The sequence below is a fragment of the Macrotis lagotis genome, chromosome 1 (assembly GCF_037893015.1).
Source record: "Macrotis lagotis isolate mMagLag1 chromosome 1, bilby.v1.9.chrom.fasta, whole genome shotgun sequence".
In the NCBI taxonomy this organism is placed as follows: domain Eukaryota; kingdom Metazoa; phylum Chordata; class Mammalia; order Peramelemorphia; family Peramelidae; genus Macrotis; species Macrotis lagotis.
Genome location: NC_133658.1, coordinates 303,772,897 through 303,788,888, shown reverse-complemented (window position 1 = coordinate 303,788,888; position 15,992 = coordinate 303,772,897). Strand labels below are relative to the sequence as shown.

Below are 15,992 nucleotides of genomic sequence, written 5' to 3'. Positions count from 1 at the left end.
TTATTAAGTTATTGATTTATCATTTTTATTATATTGACTTGACCTACCCATGAGCAGTTTATATTTTTCCAGTTGTTTAGATTTTACTTTATTTGTGTAAAGTGTTTTTGCAATTATATTCATATAGTTTCTGGGTTATCTTGACAGGTAGATTCCTCAAAATTTTATATTGCCTATAGTAATTTTGAATAGAATTTCTTCTCTATCTCTTGCAGGCCACTGCCTTTGTTGAAAATATATAGAAATGCTGATGATTTGTGTAGGTTTAGTTTATAAACTGCAATTTTGCTAAAGTTGTTGATTATTCCAGGTAATTTTAAGTTGATTCTCTAGGATTCTCTTTGTATCATCTGCAGAGTGATTGTTTCTTCATTGTCTTTTCTAATTCCTTCAATTTATTTTTCTTTTCTTATTGCTATAGTTAACATTTCTAGTACAATATTGAATAGTAGTGGTGATAATGGGCATCCTTGTTTTACCCTTGATCTTATTTGGGAAGGCTTCTAGCTTATCCCTATTATAGATAATTCTTGTTGATAATTTTAGTTAGATACTACTTACCATTTTAAGGCGTGTTTTTAATGAGTGTTGTATTTTGTCAAAAACTTTTTCTGCATCTATTGAGATAATGATATTATTTCTGTTGGTTTTTTTATTAATATACTGCTTATGTTTTTGAAAACAATTTGTATGGTTCTGCATATTACTTTTAAAATTGTCTTGTTAGTCTCTTCTTTTCTTAATGAACTTCCTTCTGTTAGAATGTTCCTCTTTTTTTTGAAAGATTTCTATTGTTATTCCTTCAGCCTCCTTCCCCAATTAAAAACTAAAAAAAAATCATATAACAAATAAGCACATATGTTACTTTCTATAGCTTCTCTTTATCATTTCTCTGTCAGGACTTGAGTAACATACTTCATCATGGAGTCTCAGGAGACATATTTAGTCATTGGCTCAGAGCTCTTAAGTTCTTCTTTGCAGTTTTGTTATCCTTAAATAAATTATTCTTCTGGTTTTGCTCACTCTTTCTCTCGTTTTCTTTTAATGCTATCTGGAATTTTTTAAAATCATCTTTTGTCATGTCTTACAGCACAGAAATATTCTATTACATTGCTAGATCACAGCTTTTTCAGCAGTCCCCATTTGGCCAAGAGGCAAGCTAAGCTAACCCCCTTAGATTATAGTTCTTTGTTTTTCTTTTTTTTTTAAGCACCACTTCAGGATCAGTAAGTTGATGACTATTTCCTTCTTAGTATTATTTTCCCTTTATTCCCTGATGTGTTCCTTGTTAAGTTTGTATGTGTGTGTATATATGTTCAACCTTTCTTTGTTTCACAAGTGAGGTACAGCTGACATCTGCTCTCCTCACCCATTTCTGCATATTTATCTATTTCTCTTCTCATGCACATCAATTATAAGAAATAGTAAGTTCTACCCCCAGTTTCTGCTTTTTGTACTATTTTATTCCTCCTTTTATCCTTCCTTTTCTTTCTCTACTTCAGACCCCCAGAACAGAACCATTCTACCAGCAGGACTTCTTTTTGTTTTTTAATTCCTTCGATAACCTGTGATGACATTAAAGTTCGGAAAGAATATGTTTCTTCTCCCTCTAGTAGAATGTTAGCACAATACCATTGTATGATTCCTTTCATTTGCTCAAAAAAAATGTGCTTTTTTGAGTTTCTCTGAACTCTTATGTTTAATTGTATTTTAGAGGTTTTTACTCACTCTGGTCTTTTCATTAAAAGTACTATAGCAACAACTAGGTGGCACAGTGGATAAAGCACTGGCCCTGGAGTCAGGAGGCCTCAGACTTGATATGTACTGGCCATGTGACCTTGGGCAAGTCACATTAACCCCATTCCCCACCAAAAAACAAAGGAAAAAAGAAAAGAAATATTGAAAAGTTCTTTATTCCATTAAGTGCTACATGGTCTAGTAAATACAGAGTTTTGGAACTGGAATTTAGAAGATCTGAGTTCAAATATGGCCTCAGACAACTGCTTTCTCTGGGACCAATCATTTCACCTCTTTCTTCCAGTTTCCTCAAAGTTGTATTTAATAGGGGCAGCTAGGTGGCGCAGTGGATAGAGCACTGGCCTTGGAGTCAGGAGTACCTGAGTTCAAATCCAGCCTCAGACACTTAATAATTACCTAGCCGTGGGGCCTTGGGCAAGCCACTTAACCCCATTGCCTTGGGAAAAAAAATCTAAAAAGAGTTGTATTTAATAATATCCTCAGGGGGATAACCTGCAGGTTTGTGGTAAAGATCAAATGAGATGATTTTTGTAAAGCACTTAATCCTATATTTGACATAAAATAGGTACTTAATAATTTCCCCCTTTCCTCCATTAAATGTTCATATTTTTACTTTTCTTTTACATTTTAAGAGAGTACTCAGTTTTGCTGGGGGGAGTGAGTGATTTATATTTTGTCTTTGGGAATGTTGCATTCTAAGTTCTCTTATTTATTGAAGAAGATTATCTATGATCTGGACTAATTCCTTGGTATTTGGTACTTGATACTTACATATTTTTTCTTTGATGTGGCAGTTCTGAATTTTCACTATGTTTCTCCGGAGACTTTTTTTCAGGATTTCTTTCAGGAGTTGATCAGTGGATTCTTGCTGTTCATCTTGTCCTCTGGTTCTATAGATTAGGGTAGTTTCCATTATGAATTCTTGAAATATAGTGTTCATGGTGTGTTTGTTTTTGAATAATTTTCCAGGAGTCTAATGATTCTTCAATTATTTCTAAATAATTTTCTGAGTCTTCAATGGCTGTACTTTGCAGAGCATTATTCATATCTTGTTTCCAAAACTTGATATCTGAAGATACTGAATTAAAAGAATTTATAGTCCCAAGGTTCTTGGGCTTAGGGTCCAGGATGTCTCTTTGAATCTAAATGACAATTGTGATTATGGAGGTGTGGTGGTTTGAGTTTGTGGGTACACACTACCTCCCATCTCTCTCTTGGAATACCCTGCTGAATCAGCTAAACTGCCTTGTAAATGGCAGACAGGTGAGAGTTTGTAAGAATTGCTGATCCTTTCTCCAAAGGAGTTGTTTTCCAGGTTGATTGTCCTGAAAACCAAACCGGTAGTTTCAGGGTGTTTGTCCCTGAGTTATTGCTGGTGGTGATTAGGAATATAGGTCTATTCTCCAGAGTAATTTGTCTCCTCAATGATGGCTAAAGAGGTTGGGCTGAAAGTAAGTCTGGTGGTTTGGGGGACATTTTCAGGAAAATTAAGGGGATGCAGCTAAATCAGTACCCAGAGGATTTTCTTATCTGCTGCCAATTTAAAAACTCCTTGGAGCTTTCATCTTTTTTGTTGTTGTTTTTGTAAGGCAATGGGGTAAGTGACTTGCCCAAGGTCACACGGCTAGGTAATTATTAAGTATCTGATACCACATTTGATCTTCGGTCCTCCTGGTCTCCTAATTACAGGACCCCGTGCGCCACTGAGTTGCCCCTATCTTTTTCTTGCCAATTACTTCAAATTGTTATAGAGTTACTATCTCCTTTGGGAAGATTTTTCAGATATATACAAAGATTTTTCTTTTTCTTATTTTTTTTTTGCAAGGCAAGGGTTGAGTGACTTGCCCAAGGCCACAAAGCTAGGCATTTATTAAGTGTCTGAAGCTGGATTTGAACTCAGGTCCTCCTGACTCCAGGGCCAGTTGCTGTATTCACTGTACCACCTAGTTGCCCCCATACAAAGATTTTTAATGTTGGTTGTTAGATTTTGTTTTTTAAATTTGTCTCTCTCTAGTTCTCACTTCTGAATCATGTCTTTGTGAGAGTGCCATACTCCATTCCTTATTTCTTTTTTTTAGGTGACTTGATTGACCATATTTGTTCTTGTTCTGAGTTTCCTGAGTTTCTTCATGCTCCATTCCCACTCCATTTTAGATGTGTCAATTGTTTTTTCCCTGCATTGCCTGCACTGACCTCCATCTCCTAGACTTCGACCTGGATCTTTTAAGGTTCCAAGCTCTGGATCTTCAAGTTCCTTCCTGGGCTCTCAGGACAGATTGTTAAGATCCATGGAGCTTCTGTATCTGATGTTGTCACTCCCTTAGACTTTCTCAAGGTATCCATCCATTCTTTCTGCCTATAGACACAGCCTTACTTGCCAGCCTCTGGTTGCACTGGGTGTCTACCATGAAATGGTATTAGTTTTGATGACCATGTCTTCCTATTGCTCAGGGATAGTTGACTTTTAGTGCAGTTTTGGGATAGAAGTCGTCATATACTATAGCTTCTTATTGGATTTCTTGGTCATTATTTAATTTAGTACAAACTTCAGTGTTTTAACAGGTAGGCATGTAAGAACTGCTTGGTCTGCCTCATATTCAGGTAGCTGTTTCTTTAAGTCTTAAAAGAAGCTAGGAATTCTTGAAAGAAGTTAAGGTAAGAGAGAATACGTGGAAGTCAGCAAATATAAAGACACAGAGTGCCAAGTCCAGGTAGGAGTAAGTCAGGCCTTTTTGACTGTAACAAACTGTGTGGAAAGGGGGAAGAGGGATAAGATTGAGTAAATTCAAAACAGTAGCTTGGAGCCAGGTTGTGCCTGGTTAAACAACTTGTATTTCCCCAACCCAAAATCCCTTTCTCCCAACTTTACTATTATTGTCAAAGGCACCACTATCTTCTCAGCCAACTAGTCTTACAACTTGTGTCATCCTCTGTTTCTCATTTACTCTCGAGACACCACAAATCCAGACTTTTGTTAAATTCTATTGTTTCTACTTCAAAACATGTTTCCTGGGTAGCTAGGTGGCACAGTGGATAGAGCACTGGAGCGAGGAGAATCTGAGTTCAAACCCAGTCTCAGACACTTAATAATTACCTAGGTATGCAACCTTGGGCAAGTCACTTAACCCCATTGCCTTGAGAAAACAAACAAACATGTTTCCTATTTCCTCTTCTCTAAACTCATGCAATTAACAATTGGGTGCAGATCTTCATTACTATATCCTTTACTTTTGAAGAGCCTTCTCCTGATTGTACTTCCTTCAAGTTTTTTCCCATTTCCATCTGTCCTTCATTTAGATGCCAAAACGATTTTCTGAAAGTACAGTACTGATTCTCCTCTATACTCACAAACTCCAGTGGTTCCCTATTATATTTGGAATATATTGTTTGTCTTGTCTTTTCTTACTTTTCCCATTCTTTTTATTTTTCTCAGTCTGTGATACAGTGACATTGGTCCATTTAATGTTCTATCCTCCAACTCTGCTCTTTTATTGGCTGTCCTCAATACTTCAAATATTCTGCCTTAATACTTGTTTCTGATTTCTCTGACTTCCTTCAGGACTCACCTAAAATATCACTTTCTGCAAGAGATATTTTCTATTCTTTCCATCCCTCTCCTTCCCTCTGATGTGGTTGCACAGGGGTGGGGGATGGGGAAATTTTCTCTAGCATTATTTTCCATTTATTATTCCATATTATTATTACTATTATTGTTATTATTATTGTTATGTGTATAGGTTACTTTTAATGTTGAAGGAAGGGTTGACTTCTGTATCTTGTCTTTCTTGGTATTCCTGTTCCTTAACACTAGTCACTACTTACTAAAGGCTTTTGAGGATGAAGGTGACATGGTCAGACCTGTGCTTGAAGAATGATCATTCCAGAATTTGTGTGGAAAAGATGTCAGAAGCTGAAATTTTTTATTAGGAGGTAGTAGCTATGGCTAATAATGTGGCACCCAGGATGGTGTGGCTGTTTCTGAAGAGAGAATAGTTCAAAAGATGCTGTGAAGTTAGACAATAGGGTAAAAGGAGAAAAGAGTGAAAAGGAAGTTTGGGATGATTCCAGGTTTACAAAACTGACTATAAGAGTGGTGGTACCTTCAACAGAAGAAAAAAGTGAAATTTTCAGAAAGAATATGCCTAGGGAGGAATATACTGAGTAGTAAAGATGAATAGGATGAAGATCAAATGAAGGAATTAATTGGTGACTGAAGAAATGATATTCTGAAAATTAGCATGGGGCTGAGTCAGTAAAGAACCAAAACCTTTCTCCCATTGATTTGGCAATAGTGGAAGATGATGAGATTTCTACTCTGTGAGACTACATATGATTAGAAAAGAAAGTGAACAGAGTAAAAGTTTTTATTAAGTGTCAAAATCAATCTAGAATTAATACCTGTGATTCCAGTCACTAGTTAGACATGAAATTTGATGAAATATCATGCCCAGGAACTATTTTAGCTGAAAAGCAAATTGTATATATTCCAACTGATCCTCTTATGCAAATAGGGGTTTTTCAGGACCATGCCTATGCTACTTCAGTGATTCCTAGTAATCCAAATTTAGTTAGGTTTTATCAATTCAATGATTATCTTCTGATATGAAATTTTTGTGATTAGTAATAATGGGACTCTCTTGGATTATCTGACTGATTCTACAAGTCCTTCATAGTAATTATTCTTCACATGTCTCATGAAAAACACTAACCAAGAACATCAAAGGAGTTCATCTTTTGAACTGAAACTAAAATAATGAAATTTAATTTTAGTGATACATTTCATGTGAAAGGATTTCCTAAATGATGAGAGAAATTTTCAGGATCCAGCACCTGGCATATAGTAGGTGCTTTAATAAAATAGTTAATTCAATTTCCTGTTTTTATACTTAGAATTTATAGTTTATTACCACAGCAAACACCTTTTAAGAAAACAAATTTAAAACTATGCTGGAAAAGCTTAACACAAAGCTTTATTTGGCATATATTATAAAGGTACAAGAGGAATATGAATTTGTTGTGATTTTTTTAATGACAATGAATTTATTGATAATCTGCAAATTAAAGGATTTTAAATAAGATTGTTTTATTAAAAAAATTAAAACCTAGTTAGGCCTTTTTATTTAGTTCTTTTTTATTGATTATTAAGCTGAAAATTATATTTGTAAGTTTAAATATAGATATCTGCACTAATGTTTTTTAATTTAAAATGTAACACATTTTTAAAAAGATCCTAAAAATCTACTCTGATTTTTTCAGAAAGAGCTTTAACTTTTGTGACCATTTCCTGTACCAATCCCTTAACCCATTGATTATCCTAAATTTTTTTTAATTATCATAAATATTTTTGTATTATCTTTGCTAGAAATTGTATAGCTCTATGTGTATAAATGTAGACATGTATATATAAGTATACATGTGCATGTTTAGTATATTAGGTCACATCATAGTTTTAAATTTTGTAGATTTTCTTTTTTATTGTCAAAGTTTTCTTTAAAATTTTCTTAAAAATACTTTTTTTAAAGTATTTAAGTAAGGAGTGAAGTGGCAGAGTAAGAGTTAACAACCCTGCCACATGTAGGGAAGATCAGTCCATTGGGGGTTAAATTGCAGAGTCTAATGGAATAATAACTGGTAGCACCATCTGCTGGCCTACTTCTGCAGAAGGAGTCAGTATTTTTAACGACATCTCTAATATTCATGCTGATGCATTTTGATGCTTTGTGCATTCATTTCTTTCTGTGCTTTGTTGGAATCTGGCTATCTGCTTACAGCTTTTGTGGAAACTCAGCTCTTTAGGAGAGGTTGACAGTCTTTTGTCATACCTGAGTAGGGTAAACAGTGGATATATACTTGTCAGGAAAGGAATATGTTGATAAATCACGATGTGTATTTGTGGAGGGTTGTTCATATCTTGGTTGCAGCTTGCTAAATAGGCCATTTAGGAATCTTCTTTCAATGCTTTTCTCTTGAGCACTGCCTGGGGTGGTGAAAAAGCAGAGGGCAAGCCTTTGTCTGACGCCAAAAATGTCTTCAGTGAAGAGGCCAAGAGGAAGGGTAAGTGAAAGCCTGAATGAGTGGGAGGAGGAGGGGTTCTTTGGGCTAAAAGGCTAATGGGATTGAATAACCTTCCTTATTACTGGCTGCTGCTGCGGGAGTCGTACTGCATCGCCATCTTGAGCTTGTTGCTGTTTTCTCGAGTCTTGGTTATTTGTTATAGCCTGTAGGCCTTAAGGTGGCATTTAGTGAGTGAGTCCAAACCCTGCCTCCTTTCCCAGTGCTGCAGCACTGCTGTGAAGCCTTTGATGAGGCACGTATAGAAAATGTATCCAGTAAAGTATACTGGATTTTGCCTGAAAATGTATTTGGAAATTCCTGGTGATTTTTCCCTTTGCTGTAGTCAGAGGCATGTTTACGGGTGAGAAAATAGCAAAACTGTGATCTGTTTGTATTTGTTTGTGTGCATGTGTGTTTGAAGAAGAAATTCTTTCCATTCCTTTTTTAAAAAATTTCCTTGTATTTACCTTCTTTGACACTTCAAAAACATTAGTATTTTTAATGTAGAATTGTTAGAATTTAATTTTCTCTTCAATTATTTGAACAGAAAAAAATGATGAGGTAAACTCAAAGAACTAAAACTTTCTCGGTTTTATGTGAGATACTATATATATATATACACACACACATATGTATATATATTTGCTAACCTGATATTTGGTGACATATGTATATATACATATATAATGTGTGTGTGTGTGTGTGTATATATATATATATATATATGTTCCCAAACTGTACTTGTTTATAAAAAGAGCTTTTTTTTAAAATTCACTAATAAATTTTAAAGCCTACAGTTCTAAATTTAAATAATAATTTATATACTTGTATGGGTTTTAGAGTCTATACATTCAAAAAGGAGGGGAAAGAGTTTTATTCCAAATGCACAAAAATATTTATAAGATTAAGATTTTACGTAGTCAGTTACTAAGGTGGCCAAGAATGCTATGAAAATGTCAATGAATCCATTCCTTCTAGTTGTTGGGGGTTTCCATTCTTTGTTTTTGGTATGCAATCAATACTAATTTAAAAGTCAGTTTTGTTTGTTTAGAAACTACTATACTTTACGGTCAACAAAAAAAATGTCTTTCTGTTCTTATATTTGTTTATTTCACTTACATATTTGCTTATGTAATTCAACTCTACTAGGTAAGCAGAGTTTTCTAGTTCCAAATGTTGATGGGAATGACTTTAGGTGGACTTCATTATCTTCTGTAAAATATATTTTATTTTTTTCAGCCTCCTTCCTCTAAGAAAATTGATGGTTCTGGGACATATGCTAAATTACAGAATACCCAGGTGAGAGCCATGTCTGAGAAGAAGCAGAAAAGAAAGGTGGAATCAGAGAGCAAGCAAGAAAAGGCTAATCGTATAATATCAGAGGCAATAGCGAAAGCAAAGGAACGAGGGGAACGAAACATTCCTCGAGTAATGAGCCCTGAAAACTTTCCTAGTGTTTCAACTGAAGGAAAGGAAGAAAAAAAAGGTAGAAGAATGAAATCTAAGCCAAAAGACAAGGAAAGCAAGAAAACAAAAACTTGTTCCTCAACCAAGGTGAAAGAAAAGACAAAAATTGGGTAAGTAGGTTAAGATTTCAGTTAAAATCAATTAATTTTGTTAAAAGTAGAACTAGTTTAATAAGAAAATATTTCTTGTATTGAACTAGCCCTTTATTTCTGTTTAGCTTGCTGTTATTTTTTTACCTCTGCTTTTAATAACACTATAGTTCCTGATCACCAGATTTACACAAAAGAATGTTTTAAGAAGCCATGTTATTTTTTTGAAAGCTGAGGAGTGTACCAAAATAATCTCTCAATTTCAAAATGTCTAATATTCTATTATTTTAGCTAAAAGCAAATAGAAGGAACTTTGATTTTGAAATGTTATAGTTTACTACAAAAAATATAAGCAAAAAAAAACCTTGATATTGTACTCAACTCACTATAGAAAATATACATTGAAATTCATTTTAGGATTTCTTCCACACAGTTTAGGTGTTTCACTGTTTACATTGTAATTCAGAAACAAGACAATAAATGAGTTCTGAAGGAGGTAAAAGTCTATATTCGTATTCTGTAGCTCTTCACATCACCACTAACCTTCAGATTGTTATTTCAATGTAGAAGAATAGGAAATAATTTCTAATGTACAACATCCAGCACAACTTCAAGTTTGCTTTGAGAAAATAAATCAAAAGGTCTTACAGATTTTATAAATTCTGACCTTTCTTAATAGACTGCCATGAAGTTCTTATTTTATATATCATTATATCTTTCTTTAAACAAAGGAAGGATAATTTGAACAGTTGATTTCAGAAAATAATTGTTTACATGTATTTAGGCTTTAAGGTTTATAAAGTGCTTTACCTACACTGTCTCATTTGATTTTCACTACCACCTTTGGAAGTAGCTACTTGGAAATAATTTATTATCCCCATGATTTTTGCCTGGCTGTTTAATCATTGAGATCTTGGAAGGACATTTCTAATAATCATAGCATTATATAGAACTTTAAAGTTTACAGAGTGTCTTGTCTACAGTCTATCATTTTAGATTGTTATAATTTGAAAATAGACAGTTGCCCTCTTTGTGACTCATACAGAAGTATTCCTATTAAACAGAATTCCCTTATTTTAAAAATGCAAATTTGCATTATAAGTAATTAATATGTAAGTGTTAAAACTTATTTCATGAAAACTAATCAATATTATGAATAAATTCTCAACATTTTAAATGGAACAGACTGAATTGATCTAAAAAGAAATATGTTAACATTATATCTGCTGTTATTGATGTATGATAAAAATTGATTTTGTATTTTCTCTACTCAACCACTGAAGTTTGAAGATTAAATTTTATGTTTCTTTATGGGCAGAAGTTTTAGATATTTTTTCAAAGACAGTTGAGGGAAACCAGTTTTTACAATTTTTTGATACATCAAAATATTACTGAGTGGTTAAAAAAGTTGCAAAGTTTTTTAGTATTTAGTTTGTTCCAATGTTATAAGCAACTGTAGTGCATTTATTTAAAGGCTAGCAAGTCATTGCATAATGTAAAAGGAGATTAGTAAAGAATCTTCAAATGGGGGAGTAATTAGAGCAAAGTGACAGTAGATCTTATTTTGTTAGTAAATTTTAGGACCTACTAAATGGAACTCAAGAAGTGAGTCATTAAAAAAATTAAATGAAAATGAGAGATGACTTAAAATTTAAGAGTTAAGAAAAGAAATGGTTGAAAATTTTGAACAAGAAATAGTTGAATTGATGGAAAGGCTTGGTGATTAAAAATAGAATAACACCCTCCATTATAAGCATAATTTTTATGTCATTGATCAGTGTGTTAGTTCATTTTGATATTGAAGAAGATTAGCTACATACCATTGAGACTATCCTCCTAGTGATAGGAAAGAACAAATAGAATTGAGAATAATTATGGTAGAATGAAAAAGTTTTCCATATTTAGAGTATAAATATAATAAGGAATAGTTGATGACAAAATTTCTTGATATCACTTTGTCAATAGGCCTTTATAAGTCACAGCTATTGGAGTAGAAGAAAATCACTTCTTGACATCTGTTTATGAGAAAGAAGGAGCTATTCTATTTTTTTTTAAATTAACAAGTAATTTATTTTTTCTCACACACACCCCCTTTGAGAAAAAAAAAAGAAAAACAAAACCTTTATCACAAATATGTGTAGTCATGGCATATTCTTTCACCTTTCTGATGATTAGTAGGTAGCATTTTTCATCATTAGTCCCTGAAATCATGGTTGATCATCATATTGATAAGCCTTTTAAAAAGAAGAAAATGATGATCTGAGTCAATGAATCCTTACATAATTCAATACGTTTTATAATAGCTAATACTTTCAACCAAATGGTTCATGATAGCTACAATTTCAGTAATTAATGCTATAATGGTTCTAAGTTAGTATATATTGTCATTTTGAATTTCCAGTCATAAGATAATTTTGCAAGTATTTAAATTAAATACTGACTACTTCCATTTGATTCATTTAAACTATTATAATTTAATAGTAAATACATGTAGTCCAGATTACTATTCTATTTTCCTGCTCATTTCAGGAAAATAGGGTTGTCACTTATGACTCATGGAAGATGTCACATAAATTTTAAAGGAATGATTTATGAAAGGTTCTACTGATTTGCACAATAGTTGAACTTTTAGTAGTTTACAACTTCCAAGTAGCTGGTTCCTTATAAAATGTGAATTCAGGAGCAACCAAAAGTCAATCTAGTCTAAAATATATGCTACAATAACTGAAATACTAATTATTTGAGCTCTTATGAATTACTACTCATAAAAGCTTAGAAATTATATAACTTTTTACTGATTTCATTTTATCCTCTCAGGAATTCTGAAGTCACTGGTATTATAATATAGTTTGAAAAATCATATTTGTAGTTATAGGACCAGTTTAAATCCTAGTTCTGCCCTTTACTTTGACAAGTTAGTTAATTTCCTCTGTACCTCATTTTCTTCTTCTTTAAAGATTTTAGACTATATTATCTGGCTCTAAAGCTTTTGATACCTACTTTACAAATTCATAAATGGAGATACAAAAAATAATGTAATTTTTCTGAAGTCTTATATCTAGATAGTGAAGGGACTGGAACAAAGAATCTTGATCCAAGAGTAGCACACTTAAAAGTTACATTAGGTTACAACCTCTTCATGAAGACATCAAATCAAGAAAACTTCAGTTAAAATTAAAAAATGGAGCATCTAGGTAGCGCAGTGAATAGAGCACCGGCCTTGGAGTCAGGAGTACCTGATTCAAATCTGACCTCAGACACTTAATAATTACCTAGCCATGTGGCCTTGGGCAAGCCACTTAAACCCCATTGCCCTGAAAAATCAAGTAATAATAATAATAATAATAATAATAATAAATTACATTAAATTTAAAAATGGCTTAAGGAAGGGGTAATACACAAAAACTGGCTAGCACCTGTTATCACAGTGTGGATTGTTAACAGATTAGGTCTAAATGATCTGTAGTATAGGACTAAATGATCTGTAGTGTAGGAAATTGATTGTGTAGTCTAAAAAAGGAATGAAACATTTTTGCAAACTAAGAAAGTGAAAGCCTTTAGTGGAAACTTAAAGCAGCCTTAAGGGAATACTAGGCATCAGGAAGTAGCATTAAAAAGGAAAACACTGAGGGGAGGGAAACTGAAAAATAAAACTATTAGCCTTCATTGTTTGCCTGCGGTTAGCCAAACTGCCAGTTGGGTCAAGGAGTTCCTTTCAGATACTGTCAGTGACCAGAAGGAATTCTTAGAATGAAATACCTGCTTCAGTCAAATCTCCGTAAGGACTTGGCCCTCTGAGTTCAGTTTGCTCAGTGATAGTGTTAACTAAGGGGAAGTGTGCATGGAGAGATTTAGTGTCATTAATGTAGGAGAGTAAAGATTCTGAATGGTAGCAAGATGTGAAGACCATCATCAGTAGCAGTTTTTTTATAGGTGTGTTCCTAAATTAGATTATTTCATGGTATATTGAGACAATTTATATTATATGACTTTAACCTCCTTAAGGGTATGAATTTTTTCATTCTTTATATTAAATACCTTGTATTTAATAAATTCTTAATGAATATTTGTCTTCACTCTTCCTTAATTTGCTTTTCAAAGTTAGTAACTGAAAAGAGCACTGGACTTAAAGTCGACTTAAAGTCAGGAGATAGGGGTTTAAATTTGAGTTTAGCCAGGTACCATTTGTGTGACCTTAGATACTTGATTTTTCTGGACCTTAGTTTCCTCTCCCCAAAATAAGGATGAGTTACTCGATGTCTCTAAAGCCTTTTTTTTTTTTTTTGCCTCATTTAATTGATTAGGCTTATTTATTATCCGTGACTCTTTTTAAAAATTAATAGAGGAATGGAAGTTTATATTTTGTACTAAAAGTAACTTTAATAACTTTAAAGCAGAAAATGAATCAATTAAGAGGAAAATAGTGCATATTGTGCCTTTTTTATATAAACAGGAATTGATTTCAACAATAGACTTTTTTTAAAGGTTTTTGAAGGCAAATGGAGTTAAGTGGCTTGCCCAAGGCCGCACGGCTAGGTAATTATTAAGTGTCTGAGGTCGGATTTGAACTCAGGTATTCCTGACTCCAGGGCTGGTGCTCTATCCACTGTGCCACCTAGCCACTTCTTATAATGGACTTTTTAAAAAATTAAACCTATATTTATACTTCTCAGAAGAAAGTATCATCTATTTCATGTTTGAAAATTAAAGTTTTGGATTTTTTTTGAACATTTGGAAGGAATTTATGGGGGGAAACTCAATTTTTTCCCCTCAGGTGTTGACATAAAAAACGCTGCTCTGCTTGTGGATGCCTTTCATGGAAATATGGAGCTGGTTATCTTATGATTGTTTATATGGAAAAAAGCATAGTGACTGGTTTAGAAATGTATTAAAAATCTTAAATAGGTAGCCATAAATATATCATTCAACTATTACACCCATAATTCTCATTTAAGTTTTTTTAAGTGTCTTAAAATTTGGGATAAAGGGAAAATAATGGGGTTTTTTTCCCAGGATAAGCACTGTTACAACTAGTAAATTCTAAAAATCTCATTTCACCTGCTTTAGTACTTCCTTTTTTCCCCCTGAAATGACTGTCTCTAAAGCATTTTATATTTGAAGACTCTAAAATAGGGCATTATTCCTCCAAATAAAAATTGTTTTAAAAATTACACCTTTATTTCCTTTACTATGAAGAATTCAATGAACTAATCATAACAAATGAGCTAATTGGATAAGATACATTATTTGTCCAATTATTTCAATGAGTGAATCAACAAGAGTGCAATTCCAAATTGACACAGTGTATAACACAACTTGTTACACAGCATCTACTAAAGACATGTGGGCAAGATTTAGATGAGCCCATAAATTATATGTGAAAATAAAATATAAAACACACCAAGTAGAAACACTGAAGTTTTCCAGTGCCAGCATTTATTATATGGATTAACATGTCGAATTTATACCTTGGTTCCTGATTTCTTTTGTCATCTGGAACAACTATTATTTTGAATTATATTCACTTAAGTAGTCAGTGTTGTTGAATTTTTAAAACTTTTAAACATTAATAATATACCTTATCAGATTTTCAAAACAGGTTTATTATTTTATCTGTGATTTGGAACTGTGGACTCTTAGAACTAAAAGTAAACTTAAAGATCAAGTCCAATTCCTCACCTTTATAGATTAAGATACTGAAAATCCAAGTTTATCTAGCTAATAAATGGGGGAACCACAGTATACAGTATGGTAGTTAGCCTACTGTCTACTGTCTGTTATGGTCTTCCACATACTTCCTCTTTGTAATATATGTCTCTTTTAAAAATGATTGCTTTCAGGGCAACTAGGTGGTATAGTGGATAGTCCTGGAAGCAGATGGACCTGAGTTCAAATTTGATCTTAGATATAACATTTACTAGTTGTTTGACCCTAGGCAAATCTGTTAACCACATTTGCCTTGCCAAAAATAAAATAATAACAGAAAATCACTTTATCAAGTCTTTGAAGACATAATAATTGTTATCTTTGCAGTTATGAGCACTAGCATTAAAACTTGCTAAATAAACTATCTGTGCAGCAGTGGGGTCTTTTAGTTAAATGTATTCATCTCTGTGAGCATGCTCATGCACATACATACTTGACCTTTGAGATTCATTCCTACTACATCTAGCCTCTGAAGGAAGGTAATGTTTTGACTCATTTGGCACAGACTACCTCATATCTTTTTCCCAGTATCCTTTCTTGCTTCATATAGACTTGTTTGCCTGGCATCACAGGTGGAAGTTGGTCAGCTGTGGTGAGGATGTCTGTATGGTTTGAATCAGAGAACATTCTGATTGATATGTATTTTAAAATTTTATTTATTTAAGGTAATGGAGTTAAATGATTTGCCCAAGCTCATACAGCTAGGTAATTTTTAAATATCTTAGGCCATATTTGAACTCAGGTACTCCTGATTCCAGTGCTAGTGCTCTATTCACTGCACCACCTAGCTGCCCCTAGATTGATATATTTTTAAACTACAATATAATAAATTACTTGTTAACAGTTTTCCAGATGGGAGAGCCTACTTAATTTATTCTAACTAGGTATGCTACTAATTTTCCTAAAGATTTTGAGAGA

General features: G+C 33.2%; 1 protein-coding gene across 12 annotated transcripts in view; it reads left to right on the top strand.

The window, feature by feature from the left end:
• Window positions 1-15,992, top strand: part of CHD9 (chromodomain helicase DNA binding protein 9) — a 243,152-nt gene that overhangs the window by 103,396 nt on the left and 123,764 nt on the right. For 8 of the 12 annotated variants that reach the window (XM_074211321.1, XM_074211323.1, XM_074211320.1 and 5 more), the window contains exon 4: window positions 9,052-9,389. In XM_074211321.1, the coding sequence (XP_074067422.1) occupies window positions 9,052-9,389 (338 nt within the window). Of the gene's footprint in view, window positions 1-7,124; window positions 7,813-7,845; window positions 8,174-9,051; window positions 9,390-15,992 lie in introns of those variants that run through there. The other 4 variants (XM_074211328.1, XM_074211329.1, XM_074211331.1 and 1 more) reach the window with 4 other exon arrangements.